At 36.0% G+C, this 27,270-nt stretch overlaps 1 protein-coding gene across 3 annotated transcripts in view; it reads right to left on the reverse strand.

Moving 5' to 3' along the window:
• Positions 1 to 962: 962 nt before the first annotated feature.
• Positions 963 to 27,270, reverse strand: part of SLIT2 (slit guidance ligand 2) — a 199,614-nt gene continuing 173,306 nt past the window's right edge. For all 3 annotated transcript variants that reach the window (XM_054391585.1, XM_054391584.1, XM_054391586.1), the window contains 11 exons: positions 25,919 to 26,043; positions 25,697 to 25,794; positions 24,244 to 24,383; positions 14,381 to 14,474; positions 12,379 to 12,516; positions 12,044 to 12,284; positions 11,584 to 11,714; positions 7,910 to 8,064; positions 6,034 to 6,322; positions 2,338 to 2,549; positions 963 to 1,204 (listed from right to left, as the gene is read on the reverse strand). In XM_054391585.1, the coding sequence (XP_054247560.1) occupies positions 963 to 1,204; positions 2,338 to 2,549; positions 6,034 to 6,322; positions 7,910 to 8,064; positions 11,584 to 11,714; positions 12,044 to 12,284; positions 12,379 to 12,516; positions 14,381 to 14,474; positions 24,244 to 24,383; positions 25,697 to 25,794; positions 25,919 to 26,043 (1,865 nt within the window). The remainder of the gene's footprint in view (positions 1,205 to 2,337; positions 2,550 to 6,033; positions 6,323 to 7,909; positions 8,065 to 11,583; positions 11,715 to 12,043; positions 12,285 to 12,378; positions 12,517 to 14,380; positions 14,475 to 24,243; positions 24,384 to 25,696; positions 25,795 to 25,918; positions 26,044 to 27,270) is intronic.

The following is a 27,270-nucleotide window of genomic DNA, read 5'->3' on the forward strand; positions in this document are numbered from 1 at the left end:
TTTAAAAAAAATTACAAAAATACTGGGACAAATATAAATTAATATATATTAAAGCATTGAAAAACAGTAAAAGGGATGGCCTAAAAGGGTTAAGTACAATGTACTTTGATACAATAAATATTTCTCAATGAAACCGAATACTGTATAGAGTTGTTTAGAACTCATAGAAACAGAAATCCATATTATTACTAATTTATCCATCAATAATCTATTTTTATCATCCCCCAAACATTTATATTACAAAAAATTAATACTGGAAAAGGGCAGATAAACACTTTTTTTTTTTTTAATGCTTCTTTTGCTAACATGCTGACATAAAAGTATACATCACCAGGAGATTTTCAGGATTATAGTATATTCTCATATCTCCCATTTCCCATCCATTTAATGGGACCCCATCTTCTCCAAGATGCTTAATAATTCCAAAAGATAAAATGTATTTCATACAATTGTTATTTCTGTATAACCTGATTCTTTTTTTCACTCATAATTGCTTCCTCATCCATACGTAAGCGATTGGTATGGTCTGTCAAGATAACAAAATACACAAAGTGAAAAACCAAGCCTCCTGTTCTGGTCAATGTTTCATCTCTGAGCTGTTAGAAGTTTCAAGTCACATGTGTATAGTGTCAGTGTATCTTCAGCATGTTATAAAGAAGAATCCATGTTAAAAGCAGTTAAAGTTTCCCATCTCTGTTGTAATGTTACCAGGTCTCTCTCTCTCTTTTTTTTTTTTTTTCCTCTTCAAAGCTCCTCTTGGTTATGAGAAGTCTCAGTTCAAGCACTTGAATCTTTTTTTTTTCTCTCAAATGAAGAAAAAGTCTTTATTCTCATAATAAAAATAAGTCTGTTCTGTATTTTACAATATATTTCAAATATTTCCACTATGAAGCATCAATTAGTCCGACACGGTCAGTAAGTATACAACATTTTCAAAAGACAAGTGTGACAGGAAGGGAGGCTTAGGAGGGACAATTTGCACAGCCACACTTCACCACTTTCTCCACCTCGTCCACGAACGACGACCCGTCAGTGCACTCAAAAGAGTATTTCCGCCTCTTGCTCCGCAGCGGCCCACAGCACTGCCCGGCGGAGCAGCCTCCTTTACATTCTAGTCTCGATACCTTCTTGGTCGTCTGACACGCAGCGTACCCTTGCTGCTTTTGGTAGTAATCTCGGATTCGTTCCCCTCCACAAGAGACTTCTGTAGAAAGCAACAGGTGAAACAAGACACAGGCTGTTGAGACACAGGTCAAGGAGTGGTTGGCGCTCCTAAGGAAGATGCTGTGCTTTCTAATTGCAGGTGGTGTTGGTAATTGAAAGTGTGACTTAGCTCGTACGTTGGAAACTGGCAGTTCTACCAAAGATAATTTGATGAAGTTTGAGTTTTGTTTCCTACCTCTTCTATTTTCACAAAAGCTTACATTATGTATATGTAAACCATAAATACGAAGCTATTAGAATGACAAGAAAATTGGAAGCTTAAATCTTTTCCTCTTATAAAAATACACATCTTCTGTTCCTGCATTGCTTGCAGCTGGTTCTATTTACCATAGGGAAATGTCTCAGAGAGCATGCAATTTAATTTATTAGACCTGGAGTTTAATATTATTCAAACTGTTATTTAATACAAGTTACATTCCACTAACTTCATAAATTACTGAGGTATAAAACCAGCTAAAAATGAGACATCTGTTAAAAGTTCTACAACCATAGTCTTTTATTCTACTCACATCTATGCACAATACAAAATAAATGCCATCTGGGTTAAGGGAAGGAGGGGGAGAGAGAGAGCTTTGATAGACAAAGGAAAAAGAAAAAGGTAGGGGGAAAAGTCATCCTGTTTTCATCCATCTCACCTGCATAATTCGCTGTGATAAATCAGTTGAAGCTGAGAGGTCAAAAGTAGAGTTTGTGATAAAACTAGGAGCAGAATCATTGGATTTGGCTTCTCAGTTGCAGAAGGCAGAGAAACAATACAGAAAGATACAGCAGGTAAAAGGTAATAGTTAAATATATGAAAAATGTGTTTCTGAAGAAAGGCAAAAAAAGAGAAATGTTTTCACAGCAAAACATTTGATGAAAAAAATCCTCAAAATGTAAATAAATTCATGGGAAAAGTTTGATTTTTCGTCTCACTGAGATAAATTTTTATGGTAAAAAAAAAACCAAAACAACCACCAACCAAACAAAAAAACCACCAAAAAACAACAAATGTGTGTATTGTGGGGGGAAAAAAAGTTGGTAATGTTTTTGGCTGTCCATGTGTTAATTAAAACCCCTCTTTTCTAAGACCAAGACAACAACATATGATTTTTAAATTGTTTTTTTTTTTACCTTTATCACAGCTGTCCCCCGTGTATCCGCTGCTGCACTCGCAATATGCTTTCCCCAGTCCTGAAAGCCTGCATTTGCCATGTTTACACCTGATGGACTGGCAGGGGTTAAACAGCATTTCCTCTTCATCACAGAGGACTCCCCCATGTCCCTGCAGGCATTTACAACTGTATGAAAATGCATTGATTGGCAAGCAGGTACCATGCACACATCTACAGGGGAAACAAGCCCAAGAGAATAAAAATAAATTATTCATCAAAGTTCAGGCTAAGCAACATTAACTACAATACTTTGGACTGTAGTCAGAAGAAATTGCTTTTGTTTCTAATGGACTTTTTCAGTGAGATGCAGTGAAGTGCTTTATAATTGGTATGCAGGTTTACACAAAACGAGCTGCAGTAGAGAACTCTATCTCACCAGAAAAGAGCCACTGTAGATGTGTTATGGAAGACTTTTACAGCCCACATTTATTAACACCAACAGTTCCTATCTGCCTAAATGTTCAGTGTGCTTTTGAGAAGAACACAACAAAACCAAACCCGAATGCCATCTACTAGAATGTAAGTAGAGAGAAAGGCTACTCACCTGAAATTCTGGTCCATCATTTAAAGACAACCACAATGTCACTTATGAAGCATGGGGCTCCCAGCACAAAGACAGGTCAGGCACTTCCCAGTTGAAATTTTTCTGACCCAAGCAGTGGCAATTTCAAATCTGAATGCATGTTCCCCCTTCAAATATATTAGTCTGCATTGCCAGCTGCCAGCAGCGTGGTAATAAAATGCACAAGGCAGGTCTTTGCTGAAAGCCAACAGCACTCATCTAATACTCATGCAGAAACTCACACTAGATGAGGCTGCATATTATCAAGTCTCACCCAAGTGATTAAACTGGCTACACCCTCTCAGTTGAGCTTTGGTAAAACCTTTGTGGCAGGCTCAAATCTCGTTGCTGGACAAAAATGGTTGCATGCTAAGCTGCATCTGCTAAGTGCTGACGTACAGCAGTATGGGAACACTTAGCTGGTTTTATTTCTCCTGAGAAAGAGGTGGTGTTTCCCAAAAGGAGGATGTTTAATTACTTGCTCCTAGGCAAAAACCTATGGATTAAGAGAATTCATCATCTAAAAAGGTCACCAATGATTTGGAATAAAATCACTCCCCTTTTGTTCATTTGGTAGCACAGGGTGAATAACTTTCTTCCTAGAATTATGTGATTTTCCTTAACTCTTGTCTTGATACACCACAAGTTTTCTGTCTACATATTGATTCCCAGGGAGAAGATTCCTCTGCAAGGAGGAATGTGATCCTGATGTGTCCAGGGTCACAGTCGCCCTCCCTAATGTTTCTCCTTGCTGTATTGCAAGATCTCTTAGCCCACAATATATTTAGTAGGTTGTGGCAGCCACCTACAGAAATATATAAATAAATTAAAAGCTTTAGATAAAAAAAAAAAATACCATTTGATCTAAAAGAAAATCCTTTGCTTCAATTTAAAGATGAAAAAACCCCCATATAAAATTGTATTTCATAGGAAAGAATTCTATTAATAACAACATCTCAATCTGAAATTTTTTAGACAACAATCTGTATTTTTTTGGTTTTGCCTTCTACCCTACTCCTTCAGTAAAGTAAGAAATTTGGTAGAATTTAAAGGAATGCATAACATTTTTTAACTTTGACAAACCTGCATTAAGTATTTAAAATGGTTTCAGTTTATAAATATCAAAAAGCTCCACTCATAAATGAAATCTACATTACAATTCTCCATCTGTACTCTTAATTTTAATATGGTGTAACTCAGAGAAAAAAAGAATATGGGAAACCATTCTCTTCACAGGGCATTTAAATGGAAGGCACAGCACTGCCATTCACATATCCATTTTGGGATTAAAAACTGCAAATATAAAACTTTACTAATAGCTTAAGCACCCTAAACTTCCTTGTTATATCAGAGTCTGTACTTTTGCAGCAGCTATGTTCCCTGAAAATTCCAAATCGTTCCTGTGATTTAAGTCTGATCTAGCAAGACTGTTAGATCAAGGAACTGAAAATTGAAGGCTTAGGCACTATCATAAGGCAAATAGCTTTTGTTTAGTTTTCATTATGTTCAGTGTTTGATCTGTTCATCATTCACAAAACTACCACTTTCAGGACATCCGATCTATGAAATTATTCAGGTGACACTGACATCATGACATATTCTATACAGGCTGGTTTAGATATCAAAGCTGTGTCAGGTCTTTGCTAAAGTTCTGTTTGACTTAAAAGATGATTAAATTTTAGCTAATGCCAACTCTCATACTTTTGCTTCCACCTCTTCTTTGAAGCCCTACATTTCGTCTTTAGACAGTACTGAAAGGAACATCAAGCTAAGCGCAAACTCTTGGGCACAGTTTCATTTTATCTAATTTTAGGTACCTACGTCAGGCACTCCAGTTTGATGTATAATTACCATAAGCTCAGTTAGAGCACTTTAAGACTTGGGTCACCATGTTCCTAGTCAAGCACCTAGATTTAGGTAGAATCAATCTAATCCTTAAGCTTTTTTATGGAGTGTAGTCAGCTCTGAAAGGTCCTCTACATTATTGATACAGAGATGACAGTGACAAGCCCATTCCTCAGATTAAGTGGAATGTTATACTGCATTAGATGGACAAAATTCTGTAAACAGGACTTTGAGATGAATTAAGAAATACAGAATTAAAATCCTCAAGAACTAAAGAACAAAACCCTCCCTCACTCCAAGTAAAAAACCAAAAGTTTTGTTTTTTTCCTCTTGAAAGCTCACAGCACTGTATACTGCTGAAACAAACCCAATAAGTACCTTCAAGAGTTAACAGGATTTCTTTACAATAAAAAAAAAAAAAAGTTTGCCAAACTGTAGTACAGACAGTGGTAAGGGCAAACAGAATGATATCTTGTTGCCCACAACCAATAAACTCTGCAGAACTCTGAAGTTTCTGATCTTCTTGTGCTGGGAGACCATAACAAAAACATTGAATCTGTCTCTGTAGTAAATTGAATTTATGAATATGCATAGATAGCAACACTCTCAGGCACACATACAGACATATCTTCCATGCTCTATCACTTGTGTACACGACCATGTCTATAAACACACACAAAACATCTGACCTAAAGGTTGTAGTCAAATCAGCACACAAAGACTCAAACAGAATTTTACCATAAAGGTAGAAATGCATTTTTCTCCTAAAACCTGGGGTACTGTGAAAATAGAACAATAGTAAATTTAACTATTGTATCAAATTTTAAAGGCACATTAGAGAATGATAATAGTATTTCCTCATTGTATAAAATCATAAATAAGCAAATAGATTATTTTTCTCTTCATTTGCATCTCCTTCACAAATTACTTTTGTGCCAAGTGTCTCACCAACACTAGCATCAGTGTAACTCTTTACAGAGGAAGCCCATACAGAAGCACCTAAGAGCACTTCCTATGCTTTAGGCAGAACTTCACTGAGATGTGTGCTCCCCTAAACTGGGGACACTTCTCATTACATTTATGGAAAGTTTGTAATCTGGACTCTATTTTACATGCCCAGGATATTTGTTTCTTGCTGAAGAAAGTGTGAACTCTTACAAACCCCCCCCCCCCCCCCCAAAGCAACACAAAACATGACAAGAGACACAAGCACATTCCAGTACTGTTGTGTCTTGAGGCAGGACATACTTATTGCCAAGACATGGGTCATTAGTTTGTTGATCGCAGAGGGGGCCGGTCCATCCTCCTTCGCACTCACAGGAAAAGCCAGACTGGCTGGTAGCATGGCATGTTCCATGCACACAGACTTTCTTATGACAAGGCTCACAGCCTGGCAGGATTCCCACTTGCAGTGGCACATTTCTGAAGTCCTGGAGCTCGCTATTGATATAGAGATTACGGATGCAACCATGGAAGCTGGTGCCGTTCTGGCCTGGAGACTGTCGCAAAGCTGCTATGTTATTTTTCACAGGCATGCCTAGGAAATTAATAGCAGCAAATATTTAGAGTAATCATTAGTACAAGTTTCTGCACTGTTTTATCCAATGTTTAATTTTTTTTTAAACATTTCTTGATAATTAATTATTCTTAGGTATTCACCTTACAACTACGAGCAGCAATCTAGTGTTTGGAAATTGCCCTGACTGTCAAGGATGCATTGCATGTGAACTAGCTCCAAACCTGTATGTCTCTAGGGTCAAGCAAAAAGGTGTTCATAGGACTTCATGCAGGAAGCTCATAACTGTGAAAAGGTTCAGACACAGGCCTGGTTGTGACCTAGTGCAGTTACCCCTTCCAAACCAACCCAAATATTGTGATCCAAAAATAACGTTGTTTAAAAAAAAAAAGAGGAGGGAGAGAATGAGAGAGAAAGAGAAAGAGCAAGCACACCATACAAGGGCTTGCTGTCAAGTCTGAATTTCATCCTGCCAGCTGAGGTGATTCTTACCAGAAATGCCATTTTAGCAGAAAGGTGATAAGAGTAAGTGAAAGCTACATGATGATATAGATGTCAAACTAAGACTTTGGCAAAGATAAAAACTGCATAAAATCCTAGTGAGAATTTGAGTCTTTAACTGATGGAAATGTGTGATCAAATTCTTTAAAAATTCTAGATATAGTTGGATAAGAAGAAAAAAAAAAGAATGAATCTCAAAAAGATGGGTAATAAAAAGTTACAAGAGTGAAATCTGACTGTCTCAAGAATTTTACAGTTCATAAATAGACAAACAGATAAAACCCACAAAAGTAAGAGATGAACAGCAACTTAATGGGTTTGGGCTTTTTATCTTTATTTTCTAATAGTGTACTTCTAATAATGGTTTTCATTCTGTTTTGGCCCAGTTTCTGTGACAGTGGAAATATTTGTCTGCTTGGAGCCTGAATGGGAAGAACATAAACACAAGGAACTGCAGATACCTGTCCAGTGAAAGATAAATGTGGAACATGACTGAAATAGAATGCAACCATTCTACACTTTCAGAAGAGGTATTAGTGAATCTTCAGGTAGCTAAACAGCATTAACCACAGTTCTTAAGTACAAAAAAAAAAGCTATAAACATGCTTCTTCAGTACAAGAAAAAGCCATGTAACAGTAGAAAATTACAGAATTTTACAGTAGGCATCGAATACCTTTTGTGATATAAAAGCTACAGGTGCAACTTGAGGACATGCTATTTCAAGAATCAAGAAGGTTGGAAGAGACCTCAAGGATCATCGAGTCCAACCTGTCACCCTACACCTCATGCCTATCTAAACCATGGCACCAAGTGCCACGTCCAATCCCCTCTTGAACACCTCCAGGGATGGTGACTCCACCACCTCCCTGGGCAGCACATTCCAATGGCCAACCACTCTCTCTGTGAAGAACTTGCTCCTCACCTCCAGCCTAAACCTCCCCTGGCGCAGAGACTGTTACAATTGAAACTGTTGAGACTAACTGCTGAAGTTTCCTCTTAAGATGTTCTCTCAATGAATGAGTCTCTTACCATGTGTTTTTTTAATGCATGTTACCAAAGTAAATTATCTATGATACCATTAATAAGAAGCAGCAAGATCCTCTTACCTCCTACATACAGTGGGGAATCAAAATTGAGAGTGGATTGCTTGGACAAATTGGTAATTATCTTGGGGATTCCTCCATCAATAGATAAAGACAGAATCTGATCCACAGCTAGCAGCTCCACAATGTGGAAATTGCCATCATTAATAGTTTCCACACTGAAAAAATAAACATTAATATTAAACAGTTGATGGCATGGTTAGAATGTTTTTTTGTTCTTCTTTAAGAGTTAATACAGCTTCAGAACAGAACTTCTTCAGGAGTAGCCTCCTGAAAACTAGATTTTAAGCAAGGACATGCATGTATGCTTAAGAGCTAATACAATATAACACCTCTACTCAAACAGAACTCAAACACAAAGTAAATCAGAGAGGAAAAATATTATTACTCAGTTCTGGGACTGAATATATCTTTGTGCACATATTACTTCTAGCCCATTTTCCACTCGAGAATTAAGAGCTGAATATATGACTAGATGGAAGTTACGACACTGAGCTGTAGTCTAGAGACCAGACATTATAACCATTCCCATGAGAGCCTTTATTTGCTTCAGAGCACCATCAAATAAGTAAGCTTAAGCCTTTGAGAAAAGTTATTTAAACAAATCAGTTCTATGATGGTCTGAGATGGACTGAGCAGTCAGCTCTTCTCATTAGGAATGTAGTATAGCTGAAAGGGATTAGCTTCCTAAATCTCAAGGCAAAAATCAAGCAAATTACCTTATAACATCCTTAGCAATGTTTTAATTAACCTAACTGCTTTTGTCCTGGACCAGGTCAGAAGCATTCACATGGTCATTTACAACTGTGACATATTAAATAGCTTCTTAGCTATTTATTCCCAGCTCTAACTATGCAGCCAGGCTCAGTTCAATATGGATGAAAGCTCAGCACAGTAGCATGCACACTTTACATAAACTCAGCCCTATGTCAAAGTGCAAATGCACAACAGAGCAGACACGGGCAGAATAAACACTTTTCAGGAGTGGCAGGAGGGGGGACTGCAAAGTTCTGTGGGGGGGAAGAAAAAGGTCAGGGTTCACAATTCCTAAAGAATAAAGTCTATTCAAGGTATTAAGAGGTTTGTTTGCTGTGATCAAGTGATAACAAAAGTGCCAGGATTAATTTAACACATTTCAATGAATCCAGGAAAAAATATTGTGTTAAGAAATCAAAATGCATATGACTTCTTGACTTCTTGGTTTCAAGCATTGAAACCCTGCTAAAATATTCTTGTTCCAAGGAAACAGATGTTATCATACAGCTTATCAACCTCTCATACAACAGCATTTAAAAGGATGAGAGTACAGAGAACACACATTTTTATAGCAAAAGGTCATTCCAGGGAGATGTAAAATATAATGTGTAAAGGTAATGTGTCTCTGTTAAGAATGATTATTAAAAGCTTCTAGTTTAAACTGCTTTACTGGTAAAGATTTATGGCAGAAAGAGGAGCCCTCCCCAGGAAGGGTGGTTTAAATTAAAGAAGAAATAAACACAAGGCTTATCTGTGCAATATTTCCTGCCAATGCACTTACATTACTTCTAGCCTATTTCCCATTGGAGAAATGAGAGCTGAATGCATAGATCCTAATGAAAAGCTGTAAGAAAAACTGATTTAAAGCTTCTGGAACTCTGTAGAGAAATAATGCTTTTGGAAGAAATAGTCCCATACTTCCAATAAATATATGATGAAAACTAGCTTACAGAAGGTAAAGGTAGCTGTGGCTTTTCTGTAAAAGACATTTAACACTTAAAAATGGACGTACAGTCAGAACAAAACCCAGGTGGATCAACTTTTCCCAAGTAACCACATCCAATGAATTAATTTTCTTTATTGGTCTGGGCATTGCCATCATCTCCTCTGTTACTTGGGGGGACTGATGAGTGCTTTAGGGGTGATGGCTCGCTCTCCACTCCTTCCCATTGCTACAGCAGCTCTCATTCACTCTACACAGCCAGACTGCAGTTATTATTGTTGATTCCCCATATTTATCACCATTAGTTCATCTATTTGTAACTTTGTTTTGTTGCTACTGCAAGCACCTCTGTAGGCTTTACAGCTCCCATTTGACTCCTTTTCAACACACTGTTTCTTGGCTGCCATTTATATTATAGAACTTCTAACTGAATCTCTCGGTGGACTGTTCTTTGGCATCTGTTTCAGGCATCTCATCACTGTTCAGTGGAGTATGACTAGTCTTATTCTTTTTCCTATATTATTAATGAATCTTCACTTCCTTAATGACAAAGTTCTCAGTTTTCTAGTTTCCTTTCTGCCCTTCTCATTGTAAGCAACTTCCCATCTTAGTTTGCAAACTATTTACCTTGCTATCAAATTGTTCTTAAACCACATTGTTCTTCAATATTGTGAACTTAAATGCTCTTTCGTCTTCTTCACATTTTGAATCGTAGTCATTGAGGAAAGTGAATGTTTAGTGCAATTTGAAATTTGTATGAAATACTTCACTGTCCTATTTTTAACTCATGAAAGTTTAGGCAATTAAAATACACATTCTATTCCCACATTTAAAGAAACCTCATGAAATACATACTGCACCAAAAAAAAAAAAAAGGCAACTTAAGGATGCTTATTGTAAAAAACCTATGTTTTTACTAAACAATTTTATATTGTATTTTATAGGAATATTTTTTTCCCTATGGAATGCTTTTACTACTCTACTAAAATCCCAATTCCTTTGCTGTTATTACCTAACAAAGTTTAGCATTGTTTCCCCACTTTATCAGCTTTGATTTTATATTGCCATTTGAGTGCAATAATTTCTAAAGATTATTTTCAATAATATCCCTAATATCCCTAATAGGATGCAGAACAAAGCCAGCTCTACAAACTCCAGCAAATAAATATAAACTAGATGTAATTTTACAACATAAAAGGTATAAGTTGACCAAAAAGAAGATTCCAGGTGAAGTAATTTAACATTTCCCCTTTGCTTCTAAATTTATTTGTGACAACAACAAGGCAATGAAGGCCAAGAAATGATGCTTGTGATCTTTTTGCTCATTTTTGCAATGTCTGTCTGTAAATTATTCATCAGTTACATAAAGCTTCCCTGGAAACTCAGGTGATAATTTTCAGAACACAAGAGAAATTTGGCTTAAAAAAAAAAAAGCTGCAAAGTTACACTCCAGAAGCAGATGTGGGTTCTGTCCCTTAATGACTTTGGAAGCAAAAGCATTTCTTTTTGAAGGGTAGTGCCTTTTTTCAAAATCAAATTTTCAGGTTTCTGTTCACTTGCCAGGGAAAAGTCACATTATATGACTTCCTAACACAAAAGAGAAGAGAAATTTCTATTTCATTTCTGCTCACACAATGTAGCTTTGCACTTTACCCTGCACTCTAGCGAATTATTTGGCAGTATCCTCATGGATAAAACTCCTCTTCCACAGGTGAGCTTCACACAAATGTATATTCTGCTGAAAGTTAATTCTTATTCAGTTTTAATGGATTAAATAACATATTATCTTTGTCACATATCTGCATTACAGTTCTTTTCTAGGCCAAATCATGTCTTTTGGCAATAGGTTTTAAACCTCTGATCAAAACCATTCATTTGCATGTAGTTCTTTTAACCATCTACTAAAAAAGGATGGCTTTGATACATGGAATTCATATATGTTTTGTTTCGTTTGGCAATTTGCTTCATCTGGGTTCACCTGTAAATAGCAGAGGCTGGGTAGGATCCTGTGTCATAGCTGACCCTCACTCTACCCCGGTACAGCTCTACTGCTATATGGTCTTTATCGCCCTTGTAGAGCAGGATCCCATTGTCTTCATCGGTGGCAATCTGGTTAAAAGAAAGAAAAAACATTTAGAAAGAACTAAAAATAAATATTAACTTAAAATACTCTATTGAGTGAACCTCTGAATTTACTGCCACAGTCCATTCACTGTTATATTCTTCTTTGAAGGCTACCTGACAAAATTCTCTCTCCCTATAAGTAAGCCCATCTACTTCAACACAAATATAGTTACTCCAGTGACTAGATTTTTAGTTCAAGCTGTGAAAAGCTCTTAAGTGAACCAATGACAACTTTGACTAATTTTCTGCCTTATGACAGTCATTTATACCCTTTTCTAGACCAGAATCTAAACCTACAACACAAGCAATCTTACCTGTAAAGTGATATTAGTCTGGGGACGTATCTTAGCTGAAGGGATTTGTAGATAGGATTCTTTGTTGACAAAGTTTATACTGATCAGCTTTTCACATTTCTCACCCTGGTAGCCTGATAAGCACTGACAGATTGGTTCATTTTCTTTTATGATACACTGGGCTCCATTTTGACATTCATAATTATCACAAGGGCTGGTGCGAGGTAGAACCATTGGTGGTGAAAACTCACAAAACAAGCCACTAAATACAAACAACAACAACAAAGTGAGTATTTTGGAATAAAAGCAACTTTGATAGAAAACATACATGTTGGTACTGTCTGCAGACTTCTCACCTGTATCCTTCTGGGCAAATGCATGTGTACCCATTAACTGCATCAGTGCACTGTGCTCCGTTTTTGCATTTGTTGTCCTGGCAGTCATCGAAGTCAATATCACAATGCTCACCTACGTATCCAGGTGTGCAATCACATCTGGGAAACAGAAAAGCATGTGGCACAGCACAGTGTCTTCAACAAGACAGTGTGCTTATGACAAAGTTAAGGAACTACTGAATTGTGCAAAAATAAAGAAAAAAAACCCAACATTCATTACTGTGACACTGCATGTAATGATTATGTAGTTTAATTATGTCATTATACGGGGAATCTACATGTGTGATGAATGCAGGTTTGCTAGTTATACATGCTTAGTCCCCTGCCATTACATTGAAGAATTGTGGTTTCAATCTAGAGAGCCCTCATGAATCATTCTGACAGTTCTTGGGATTTATGAGTAATGCAGAATGTTACAGGATGTTGTAAGTGGCAGTGAACATTAAAAAAAATAAAAAACAATATGCTTAGTTGCTGAAACTGAGACAAATAATCCAAGGCTTGTATTATGCTGATGGATATTTTCTTTGTCTTCTGAACAGCTATGAATAGAGCAATGATCCATTTAAACACTTTGGAGGTTATACAGATTTTTTTTTTCCCCTTGAAGTTCCACCAGCCTGATTTACTATAAATAGCTCTATGGTTAGTGAACTAAGAGAAGTCTCAAAATACATCCTCTGCCTGTTGTAAGGCCCCACTGAACTAGAAACAGCATATCCTCAAGACAGTACGTAATGGCTTTTGTTTTGTTTTGGTGGGTTTCTTCCCTCATGCAATTCTCATTGTTAATGCTACTGGCTTTTCTTCAGAAAATTCTCATATACTAGACTGAGTCAATGCCCAGAATTCTATGAAAAATGAATGGAAAAGATTACAACTTCATGCATCCACATGAATTAATTTTGATTTTTAAATAAACAAATAAATAAATAATTGATGTCACCAAATTTTGTGGTTCTCTACTTGGTGTTGTTTTTTTAGTATCAAAAATTACCTCTAAAGGGCCCAGAGGGATTTTAAATAGCTGCTGTGTAACTATAAATTAAGTTCTTCAATCAGATAGGTCTCAATTTTTTATTCAACCACATATACAAACACACGGGGAAAAAAAGTATGCTATTAAAAAAGCAGAGAGCGAATTACATTCTTGAAGTTCCTGCATATGCTATTTTCTGGTTAAAATCTCAGAAAGTAACATGGAAGATTAACAAACCAGGTAGTTAAGCATAAGATGCCAAACCATGTTTATTCAAGCGGCATGAAAAAAATAAAGGTAACACACAATAAAAAATAATTTTGTTTCACGTTAATTTGAATATTTAACTATTTGAATATTTTTCTATGCTTTAAATAAAATGTCAATTTGTAAGTAGTGGGAATGATAATAAATAATCTGATTTTGAACACAAGAGCATACTGTGCATGGAACAGGTGCTTATGACAACAACTGAAAGCTGCAGGTTTCTTGTTTTTATTAACCTAAAGCCTTGACACTTGAAATTGTGCATACTAATTAATTATGATAAAGACATGGTGTAATTAAAGATTAGTTTCCTGGGGATGGATTTCTTTATTTTATACCTTCCAGTGTGCCTTCTTAGTAATCTCTTTCACAATTACTTCTCAGAGAGCAGTATAATTATTCCACGTCAATTAAACGCAATTATTTTCCTACTGTCCAAGCTACTGAAAGAGCTTTGTCACATAGACTAACTGCTCTACCCTGTGCTCCTATTTAGAATCTGATTGGGATTAGAACCATAAAGGATCAGCAATATATAATACACATAATAACATAGAACTACTAAAAAAGAATGGCCTCTTCTGCTGTCATGCTCAAAAAGAACTTCAATTGTTATTTTGAGACTAGAACGTGCTTCCCCTAGAACAAAAAGAAGTAGGACAAAAAAAAGAATAAAAATTTAAATTCAGTTGGACTGTGACAATATTTTAGACTTACTTGTATCCTTTAGGTGTCAAGATACACTTTGAGTCATGCTGGCAAGGGTTCAGGTTTTGAGCACAGAAATCTAGTTTCTCCTCACAGAGCTCACCTGAAATATAAGGTATGCTGTCAATCTGCTGAAAATAGCAGGGAGCTGAAAACAACTGCTACAACTTTTTGTTGTTATCACTGAAAATTGCATACTTCTTGATACTAAATGCTTTCATAACACATACTGCTAAATAATAATAATAAATAATAATCCCTCTGGTAACTCCTTTAGAAAAGATACAGTTCAATGTCAATCATCTATCCATGGATAAAAATGATAATTCTGTTAAAAAAAGAAAAATAATTTGTAATATTCAATCTATACTTGCTGAAAAGCAAAACACTGATGGAATCTCTTCTCACTAGAGCAAACAAGCCATCAATATCATTTTCTCTTACTTATTTTTAAGCATATTACACACAGAAATATACAGATTTGCCCTGTAAATAATTTATTACCTGAAAAAAAGTTAATATCTCTGCACGTCAATATCATTCCAATCATCCCAAAATGAAAAACTTACTTTCTACTATTTTTTAAATAGGACTCTCCAATTTCTTGCATTTGTTAATGTTACACAATTATCTGTGATGTGTTTTTTGAAAAGAAAAGAAATACCTGTGCCAAATGTTTACCCTTCCTGGCTGTTAGAAGATTTGGCTCTAATGGGCTGTACAATCTATAGAATATTTGAATATGGCCAAAACATGATTTTATTTGCAACTCTATGACAAGGAAACACAGGTGTGTAAAAAGATCAACAATGTCTTGCTCCCTGACTAACTAATCAAAAGACCCCATGAATAATGCACTGGCAGGTTTGTCACTGGTAAGACAGATCTGCAATCCAGCATCCACAGGAAGAATCTATTTATAATCAACAGGTATAAAGGCTGTGCCTGATGAATCCAGAGACTTACAGGTTTATCAGGCCCTAAAACTATGGAAGGAGTAGGGTTGCCCCTTGACATTTGTCATGTAATAAGACATGAGCTTCTGAGCTGCACACCAAAATTAGGAAGGAATGAGCACAAGTTGCTTAGCAGATCCTTTCACTGCTCAAGCTGACCTTTCTTCAAAGAGGCACAGTGTTTGGTATCCTTCAGTATTACTCATCTGAGTGGCCTGCAGTGTAGTGAGCAGAAGAATAAGCATCTGCTGGAGGGCAGCCTGAGATTAAAACATATAATGGCTTCACCTCTTTCCTGTAACTGTTAACACAGTACTGAGGATGGCACCGCCGTGAATGCGGTATAGGGAAAGCAGGGACACAACCAGGAACAAGGAGATTGGAAGAAGGGAGAAAGGATTAGGATGACAACACCATAATGAAGATTTTGGAGAGAGTATATGAATGAAGATATCTTCCACATTACATACACGTGTGTGTGTGTGTGTATCTGTTCCTCAGCTACTACTGTCATTAAGCACTAAGGTTTCTGACATTTTACACTGCTCCTTGCCAAGTACCTAGCACCACACACAAGCTATCTTCTTGCTTACTTTGCCTTCTCTGAAGAATTACAGAAGTGACACATCATAACAAATTAAAAACAGTAGATGGTTAAAGGTGCATTTGGTTTTGATATTTTTTTCAACAGGTTCAATAGAGCAAATAAGGAACAAAACCAAACAAACTGAGCAAAACAAAACCAAAAAAATCCAACCCAAACAAAAACCCCACAAAACAAAATAAACAAAAAAAGAAAACAGCTGAGGAACAGTCTACATGAAAGCAAGGACAGAGAAAAAGGCAAAGCTGAACCAGAGCCAAAAGATGGATAAAACCACATCTGAAACATGTATGCTAAGTGTGATAAGATACGGGACCTCTAAGTCTTCAAAAATGAGAGGAAAAGCCAAAAACCAGCTAGGCAAGTACTTTGCAGCCATCCAAAAGATCCAGAATGGTTCTACACAAAAAATGATTTAAAAAAATAAAGCAAATAAAAAGTAGATTAATAGTACATTACCAATTTGCAAGTAAGGCATTTTCCCTACAAAATCAAATAAATCCTTGAGTTAACACAAGAAAACGGCCTTCAAGCAGAGACTACTTAACAGTCCTCAGGAACACTGCCAATAACAATGTGACTTAGTCAACATATGTAGGAAACTGAATAAAGATCAAATGCAGGCCACTGAAGATGACTAATACAAAGGATTTTAATTCTACCCTCAAAGCCTCATCGAACTCTCAATGGACTTACTAGTCTGGAAATGTATAACTGTTATGACTAGGTCAGTGCACAAAGAATCTTGAAATACCAGAAATTCTTTGCATCCCAGGATATATCAAACAAAAGCCAGATCTTTTTCTTTCTTCAAAGGACTTTGTTAAAGGCAATACATATATAAGAGGAAGTAATTCTTCATATAGCATCCAGTCAGTTTGCAGAATTTGTTGTAGTAGCTAAAATCAGTTTGAGGGCCAGCAAAATTTAAGAGTGAGATATAAATACGGGAACAAAGAATTCAGATTTTCAGGAATGTACAGTGAATAAGCAAAAATGAGCTTGTAAACCTAGTTGGTAAACTTTCTTATGGTTTAGAAATGTGTACCTGTGCCTACATAGATGTGTATGCATAAAAATGTACACACACCTCCAAATATCTTATTGCAGCATATATTCTAAATTAAATGACATGCTGAACTGAAAAATACATGGCACCGCAATCACAACTAATAAAAATACAGCTGTTCAGTACTTCCAGGACTTGGACAAAACCCCCTCTAAACGTTCCCAAGATTATTAATTCTAACAGTATATCAGAGACTTTCTGAAGGTGACATATTGAGCCTATCATTCAGGCAGGGCCAAAAGTTTGCTGTCTCTAGATAGATTCATAGTAAAGATTCAGTGGAAAATTCCCAAAATACTTAGAAAAAGGCAAATTAGAACTGGAATAACAGGAATAAGTAAATCTCATCATTGCTGTCAACTTTACTGAACTGGTATTGATTTTGCTACAGGATAGTAATTGGGCCATGGCTTAGATTATTATCGGCACAGACCTCTGAAATTTCTTGTGTGGCAGATTTATTGAGTAGTGTCTCAGCCTGTCCAGTTTTTAATTATCCCCCTCCATTTCCCTGCAGGTACTTATAAAACACAGGATGACTTAGAGCACACTGCAGACTGGCTCACAGGATCAGTAAAAGGAAAATCAGAAAAATCCAAAATATGGAATCCAAATATGTACATCAAAAACTGAATTTCAGAACGAAAATATAAATACCACAAGGAAGAAAAAAAAATCAAAATAACCCAAGTATGAGGTTTTCATTTGTACTGTTAACAGATCTATATTCTGAATGGATGGTTACAACAACCAAAAAATAACTTTGCAAAAATTTAATAGAAAAGGTAAGTAAAAATATGAAACCACTGAAGGATGGTTTCCTGATAAAGCAACATTTCTTTTAGTGCAATGAATAACCAATGTGCCATTCAGAATTACCTGAGTCAAGGTGAAGGGGAGAAAGTAGTTTTGTTAAAAGGAAATTATAGTGATGGAAGTGAAACACTAAGTGAAGGAAATACCAGATTTACCAAGTCAGGCTCCTTGGCCTGGATAACATAATATAATGCTTTAAAAAAAACACTTCAAAATAATGAAAATGATTGTGGAACAAATGTCCCAATTCAAGGAAGTCTGACACCACTGTGTGTATACATTCTTCTGTTCATCTAATAATATTGTAGCTGAGGCTTTTGTAAGAGCTTGGTTCTGTAATTATATTTTTGAAAAAAGGGAACATTTCTGCATTCAGGAAAATAAGTAACAGACTAGCTTGTTTAAAAATAAGCAGTGGATAAAGTGTCAGAAATCCTATGAAAAGCTTCCAAAGCTGAATTAGAATCAGCAGAGCTCTTTTTGTTAGCCATCTTGCTTAATTAATCTAGGGAGTCTGGACTCTGGGATGGAGTAGCACTGCAACCAGTGGAACTCTGCATGGTTGACAGGAGTTCAAATGAACACATCCCTCCAAGGTCAAGACTGGAATATTCACTGAGATTTTGCAGCTAGATAGTTGAGGGTGGCTTGGATTTAAACAGCCAGACATTGCTATCAAACACTGATGACCAGCTGGGTGTAATCCTTGAGTAGCTAACCAAAGTTATGTTTGCTACTTTCACAAGCAGTTTATACTTCTTCTGTGTTTTAACTCACTCTTATGTAAGAATTCCAGGCTGAAAGTGACCTAAAGGATGATCTTGTCCAACTGTCCTTGGCAAAAGCACAGTCTAGACAAGATGGCTCAGCACCTTGACCAGCTGCATCTTAAAAGACATCCAATGGGGAATCCACTGCCCTTGGGAGAGTATTCCAATGGCTGATGGTCCTTCCTCTTGTGGCCAATCAGAATCTCCACAGGAGTAACTTGTACACATTACTCACTGTGATCTCCTTGTAAAAAAATGGAGCTTTTGTAGCCAACGTTTAAACACTGGAACATGATGCTAAGGTCACCCCTAAGCTTTCTCTTCTCAAGGCTGAACAGACCCTTAACTCCGGATTTCCCATAATAAAAAGACATGTAGTGTAACAAATAACGAGGAACAATGCAATGAGGTGAAAAAGGTTTTACATAGCTCTGATTTTGAATAATTGGGCAGTAAATTCAAAATACAGTCAACTAAAGCAATGTCATCCACTCTATTTCTGAATGAAGAGAAGAGCTCTAACAGAAATGGACATGGGCTTCTGAATATAATAGCACAGGAAAGTGTGCTAAAAGTTCCAGGAAAGCTTACTAGGGGAACAAGCTTAAAATCACTAGTGCATCACCAAATGATGCACTATTATTATGATATTAGAATAAAAACTAGAAATAGAATGCAAAATAAAAAATGATCAATTTTAATTCTCAAAATCAGTGTTTTGCTGCAAGACTTATTTGCTGTTCCAAAGCTAAAATAATAAATTGTAGACTTACTGGTAATGGCTAGAATAGCAGGATTTTCTATTTGTACTTCTATGTCCATTCCACCTTCTGAGTTTGGTTGCTATATACTGAGTCAACTTCTGCAGTAGTTGTGGTTTATCAGTTAGGTATTGTTATCTGAGTCTTTGACTGGATGTCTCTGTTTAATTAATTCTGACTCAAATACCCAATAGAATGTAGGAACTGTTGGAAAATGTCAGTGCTCTGAGCTGAAGTTGTAAGAATTATTCATCAAATGTCTAAATTAATCAACATAGATGGTATAATTGCAGCTTTGCTCAACATGTTATTTAATGGATAATGAATATATTTTTACTACTAAGTACTATCATACTGCTTTATACACTGCACAATGTTTTTATCAAATCAATGGCAAATACACGCTGAGGTGATTCCTTTGCTTTTAAAACTAAATATGTAGCTTCATAAATACATCCTCACTGCTTATGTTGGCTTTCATATTGTATGGATGATCAGACTGTACAGAAAATGGTTTAACTCTTTAAGTGAGAGAGGTGATAGGCAGAAACTTAAAAGCACATGTAAAATCAGGAACAGCCTGTTAGTGTCTTAAATCTCTCTGTTATTGTACCATAGCCTCAGCTTAACGTGTTCATTTCAGTTTCTTTAGATATTGATAGCAAATATCAATGATCAGCAAGAAGTTTGCCATTTTTAGTACCATAATCTCACAAAGAAAACAAAATAAAACAGTACTATAAAACAGAGAATACATTAGAAGAGAGAACCAAGGTATGGCTTTCAGGTGATGAGAATAAAGATTTCAGAAGACGACCATGTAAACTTTTTTTGTTAAACCTGTCAGTGGCTGCAGAAATTTTTAATACATCTGGAAAAAAGACAGAGAAGGTAGTATTTAAAGCACTCCTGCATGGCCATCTGCATCTTCAACAACATTCTTTTGACATGTATTCACAGCAAGAGCCAAGTGCCTAATGTGAAGATTTGCAGTGAGCTTTCAAAATTATATCTATATACAATTTATTTGGTCATTTGTAAGAACTGAAATCCATGCACCTTTAAGAAAAGGAAAGTGAGAAACTAAAGTAAGTGAAAATAGGCTTAAAAGACAACTGACCTTTTTCCACTTCATTCAGATTAGCAGCTTGCAGTGACAAAGACAGAAGAGACAAGAGACTTTTTACATTGTAATACAACAGCATAGCACATTAAGCTAACGCACAACTATAGCAGCAGAGAGGTTGATATAGCAAAATGAAGCAAGCTTCAGAGTCTCACCTACAGCAGAGCAAAACAAACAGAGAAGGTAAAAAGTACATGCCACTGATGGCATAAGAAAGGTTTTATTTCTGGATCAGTTAGATCTGTGATCTAATGGCTGATGATAATGAGCAAGAGAAATGATCATCTGTAATCTGTAGAATGCACATAAAATGATTGAAGTTTACTCTAGACTGAGGTTAAAATAAAGGAAATGATAATGTTAAGAGAATAGCAAGGTTAAAGAGTGCAGGACATAGTGAAGTATTTTAAATGTTTTATTTCTCAAGGTTTCATCAGACACTTTGAGTGTCCGCTGATTCCATTTGCTTACTCCTCTTTCACAGTTACAGTCTGTGCTCTTATGAAAGCTCATAGGATAGTGCAAATACCATCCTTTGTTTTTCCACCTGTAACTGGGGAGGCAATTGTAAAACAGGCAAAGGATCTGGATTCCCAATTCTTAAGCAACAACAAAATAAGCCTTTGTTGTTTGTTGTTAAATCAACACTGCATGCTTGAGAAGTGAGGTTTTTCAAGGGATTATTAGAGAAGTCAAAGTGTGACTGGTTTTGCACTGCAATATTCTTTACAACTTTTTTTTGTTAGTATTTGTACTTTTAGAGTTATTTTGAGATTCTAATAAGCCCTCCACATGAAAATAAAACTTTAAAGAGGAATGATTTACATTTCATAGTAGCAGGTTTCAGATGCCTTCTTCCTTATACCATGCTACTGAAACATAAAGCATGTTTGCAGATAACCATTCACCCAGAAGAATATTCTGGGCTGGTGCACTTCCACATTCAGTACATAGATACTGTGGCACCTCGAACATGGACAATACAAAGTATTGCCAATGGAATTAAAAGAGAACAGGACAAATCTATGGTGGAATTTTCCTGGTACGTCCCAGCCTCCAGCAACTTACAGCTCAGGAAGTTTCTGAACAAGAGAGAATACATCTGAATTTCAGAATCTTTTTGCCTACTGAATATACAAATTGCTTTCCTAATAGTTAACCTATTAATATCTTTCATTTTAAAAAAATAGCAATATACATATTTGATTTTAATCTGTTAGGATAGATACTAAAATACAAATGTTTCCGAAGCTCCTCTTGAAAATCAAATTGTTCTTACCAGACAGACATTCTGCTATTTATATTTCAAGTCAAGCTATTGCTAGAGAATAAAAAATATCCTATAAATAATTTGGTACCTCATATGCACTTGAGACAGCTCCAAGATTACTGCATATTCTGGACACTACCTTTTCTAGATCCCGATGTCTCCAGACCACGGTCAGTATAACTCTTAACCCAGAAGGTTAATTAATAAGCAAGATCAAGGATGATGGACATGAAGATCCCTTGATTAGTTCATTGCTTTATATTTTCTCTGTATAATTAATTTCCAAAAATGACTTAGTATGGCACACATTGTGTCCAGTCCTCAGATGCTTTCTAAGATAGCACATTGTAGAATTCTGTACTTCATTCTGTGGAATGAAACACCTGAACTTTTGCTACAGGACTTGCCCAACTTATCTAAAAAATGAGCTGAGGTTCTGGCATTGTGTATTTTGAAAACAATACATCTGTCTTTGGTTTTGGTAAAAACCTGATGAGACAGTGGGAACTCTTAACATTTTTTAAAAAACCCAGAACAACTAAACTTACTGATTATAAGTAGATTGTTTTGATTTATCTTAGAACTGGTGAGACCATTATGAGCATTTACGAGTAGGCATTGCATCAGTAAAAGTAAATCTCTTCTTTTTAAATAATTATAGTTAGCAAATAAAAACACTTGCTATATAAACTCACACTATTTTCCTTTCAGAATTATGCACAATTATGAATTAAAGAATAGCTCTTCTTATCTTTTGACTAAAGAAGCACAACTGCAACACAAACTTTTAAAATGTTACCAATAATGATCTCCTTTTTGCTTTACCGCATGGATGTATAAAGAAATGCTACAGCTGCTATTTCAGCTGCAGATGTAAAATACAGCAGGTACACTTAATCAAAGATTTAGGCTTAAGCACATATAAACAAGCCTACAAGTAGTCCTTCCCATGGCAAGCTGTGAATGCAGCAAGTTATTGACTTGAGCAGTGAAGCGCACCCGGAGCAGTGTCGAAACGAACGACACAGGTAGAAACTCCTGCCAAGCTGCAGAGGAGGAATGCACTTGCAAATGAATTGTCTGCTATCTGATAGATATATGGAAACTCTTAGCATGAAGCCACTGAACAGGAGTACTGGACTGATGTGACTGGTTTGCTTTCTTCCAGCCTACACAGCAGAATATCTGATCCCATTTTTAAAGGAGATAGCTGATGCCAGGTATCTCACATACACCTGAGATATTAGTTATGGGAGAAATAGGAACACCTGTCTCTACTTATTGATGCTGTTACCTGTTACTGGTTTCTAAGGCTTGAAATGTCAATTGCTTTCAGGCATTAAGGTAACAGTACTTGGCAAAATAGTATTTTATTTAAGCAAAAGATTAGGTCTCTTCTGACAGATGTGGACCATCCACTTACTGTCAAATACCTTATTCTGACTATTTTTAATCTGTAATGCTGTAGGTAGGTATTGTAGCTTATTCTGTATGAGAAATTTCTACCAAACATTTACCCAGCATAAGTACTTGATGGATATATATGTTAGATTTATGAGATTGTATTTCTTATACTCGTGTTCCCTCATGCTCACTCAGTGAGGGCTTCCAAGGTTTAAATACTGACTTTAAATCTGAATAGTATAAAACACTCATGCAATTCAATAGGTTGCAGAATTAATGATCAAAGTACCTGGGATTAAAAAGAAGTTAGCTGTGTTTTCAGTAAATGAAATTAACACTGGAGTTAATCACTCCTCTCAGTTTTCCAGAGCTCAGATCTGGCTGACTGATTAAAATAAAGATAGGGGATGACTGAGTAGAGTTAATTCCCACATTATGATGGATTTTACATTTCCTTTTCATGCATTTGAAATCATAGTTTTGTGAATTTAAGATGTGTTCTCTTAGTGGTTAAGTGAGACAAAAATAGTTCTGTCTAGTCAGCAAAACTATAAAAAGATCAATGTAAACAATAGATCCTACTTTCTATGCTGCTGTTCTATCCACCCTCTATTCCCATAGAGGTGATGACAGCAAGCAAGAGACCCTCTGTCTCAAAGAGAGGAATGCTTTGGCCTGGCTGCCAGCTAATAGAAACCAATAATTAGATACTCTGTAATGATTTTTGTGTGTGTGCTAGAACAGAAAGCATCACACTCTTTATTTCTGCATTGCTAATGGAAGGCAGGGCAGAATTCAGGGGCACCCATTTCAGTTTCCTACTGGCACAGACAAATCCTGTTCTGCCCTGTTACTAACATGAGGTGCACAGGATAAAAGCAGGATAATTTTCAATCTGTGCAGCTAAAGAGGTTCTTCACTGGGGCATCTTTATAAGATAAACAGTAGGGAGGGACACATTTTGAATGAGCTTTTAAATATCAAAATGCAGTAACAAAGGAATTGTAAAATAACTGCTAATTCACCTACAAACTGGAAAATATTACTGTTTTGCTAGGAATTCTTGAATTACCTGTACTTTCTTTTATACTCCTACCTGTATATTCAGGTGGACAAAGGCAAGTATAGTTATTAATTCCATCCACACAAGTAGAATTGTTTTCACAGTCATTGTCTTCACAGTCATCAACATTTACTTCACAGTTTTCACCTTCAAATCCATCTGCACAAGTGCACCTGTAATACAGAAAACAAAACTAACCACCTGGGCATTTTGGCTGGGAAGACCAGACAAAAAGTTCTGTAATTATTAGATACAATAATTCATAGTCACTATACCATAAAGAAACATCATTTATATTATGTGAAAAAAAAATATATAATTAACATTACCAAAATATTCTTCAAAAAGGTTTTAAACATGTGTCTTAATCTTTAGTTTAAGGAGCTTCTTAAATGAAATCACTGAGCATGCCTTTTAAAAAATGTGCTACCTTTATAAATTAGTTTAGATGTCTTATGGAAAATTATCTTTTTCTTTATTACACAGTTAAATGCACCAATGTGAAGCTCTGTTTGCCATTCCATGCACTATACATGCATTGGTAGATAAAAGAAAAGCCTGCACAAACTCCTCAAGGCAGGAGTTTCTTTTGCCTTTGTTTGTACAAGACATTAACATCAAAATGGATAGTAAAGGTAAAAGATCACTCCAACATGACTGCACATACATTCTCATGTAATATGCACTATCTATAATTTCTGCAGCTTTCATGATGAGATTATTTTGATTTTCAAAATATGTAGTGTTTAAGCAAATATATGAAAAGTGTCACATTCTGAGACACGACTATGGCACTTGAAATTCTAGCAGCACAGTATTAAGATCTATGTGCTTAATTTTTAATAGAAGACTATTGAATCTCTGGGCAGAATTTGGATTTAAAAAATGAGAATAATGTCATAATGAATTGCAGGATAATGAATTGTATCTTTCTGAAGTGTCGTTTCTAACAAGCTCGAGGTGTAGATTATTAAATGCCTAATAATTCCACGTAAGAATGCTACAGAACTTTATTTCATAATTCATGAAGTACATCTGGAGTAATTGTACTGTGTGATTAAATAACTCAAGATTAAAAATGCTCACAGCATGTTTATCTGCTGGCATAGTGAGTTTCAAATGAATCATTAATTTTCTGTTTCACTGGGATTTACATTTTATCATTTACATGCTGTCTGTGGAAGTAACACACACGACAACAGATGAATTGTGAGATTTTTTTCAGCAGGGATCTAGCTAGCTATTAATTACCATAATGGAGTCAATACTATGTTGTCTTGACCTGATATGCCTCAACTAATCACAATCATTTATTACTGTTTTTAACAGTTTCAAAGCTTTAAAAGCTTTCCAAGGACAGCAGCTTGTTCTGAAAACTTCTGAAGCGCTGACAATCTGCCTTTTTGGTGCATTCACCAGCGAGCACAAAGACACCCAAGACTAACAACAAAACTATTTCAGCATATTACAACTTAAAACTACCTACCAGAAACCATCTTTTTCTCCTTCTTTCAAATGACAAGTTCCGCCATGGTGGCATGGGTTACTAATGCAAGCATGAACGGGAATATCACAGTCTTGACCCTGTGCAGGGAACAACAATTGCAATTTCAGAAGAGAATGTAAATGCTACTGAAAGGAAACCAACTGAAACTTCAAGGAGATGCTTACATTTCAGTAAGCTTTTTCCTCTCCATTTAGTACCTACCTTGAAACCATATGGGCAAGTACATCTGTAGAAGTCAACTGGATCATTGTTGCAGGTTCCATCATTTTTACATGGATTTGATAAACACGGGTTACACTTAGCAAGAATATTAACATCAACAGGCCCTTAAAAACACAAATTGGATAGTCAGAAACAAACAATTTATGTTTGACAGGCTATATCTGCCACGTTGTTTTAAATTTTAAATATAAAATGAAAATTATATTTTAGTCTTTGTGGGTTTTCTATATTAACAGAATGCTTGACTGTCCTTAATTCTTTTGACGTGACCAAATAAATTTGAGGTAGGATTTTTGGTTTATTTATCACCTTTTTTTAAAAAAAAGAAGCTGATCCTGAAGTAGTTCCCACATCACATTATCTGAAACCTGTATTATTTTGATCCAAGATAACAGGGCACTTTTACAGAATCACAGAAACATTCAGGTTGGAAAAGAGCCTCAGGATCACCAAGTCCAACCCCTAACCCTACTCTACAAATTGCACTCCTAAATCATATGCCCAAGCACCACATCCAAATGACCTTTAAACACATCCAGTTAGATAATTTTCAGACCTCAAACTCATACAATTTGTCAAATGATATATAATGAAGAGTCAGCTGTAAATTCACCACAGGGTAAAACAAACAGTGAACATGCGTGTCTTAGGAAAAAAGTTTGCTTCAGGGACACAAAAGGAAGGTCAGAAGGTCCATTTTTAATCACATCACCCATTTCAGATTCCTTTATAACCTTACCTGGTATCAGAAAACCACAAGCCCCTGGAATCTCTAGAAGCAGGGCATGGATGGTAAATGGGTTAAAAGTAAAAGATTGAGAATCTGTTAGAGGCCACGTTAAAAAAGGAAAAACCCACCCATAAATGTAGAAAAACAACTGAAAGAAAAAAAAATACTAAGGGATGATTCTTGGATTAAAAAGAAATTCATCAAGTTAAAGTACAGTGATTTTATGGGGGTTTACAACCGAGATGAGACTTCATTTTAAAATGCTCTTTTTCACTGGTAACTATTCATTACGTAGGTGAAATTCAAGCATCCATTTCACTTTCAGCTAAATCCAGAGATACCGGTAAGAGGGAATTACACATTACTCTCTTCCTGTAAATATATACAATAGCAGAACTTCAAAAGATGCTCTGAATACAGCCTTCTCATTCATCAGAGCCTAACATTTTGGTTCTAATAGGAATATAGCATCCTCCTAATTTCTATTCAGCAGTCCATTTTTAAACAAAAGATAAAATTACTTATCTTTGAGTAACAGACACATAATGTCTTACAGGGCCATCATGTTACTGAAAAGCTGCTTATTCGCAATCTGTAATTA

Source organism: Indicator indicator, chromosome 23 (genome assembly GCF_027791375.1).
Source record: "Indicator indicator isolate 239-I01 chromosome 23, UM_Iind_1.1, whole genome shotgun sequence".
Taxonomy (NCBI): domain Eukaryota; kingdom Metazoa; phylum Chordata; class Aves; order Piciformes; family Indicatoridae; genus Indicator; species Indicator indicator.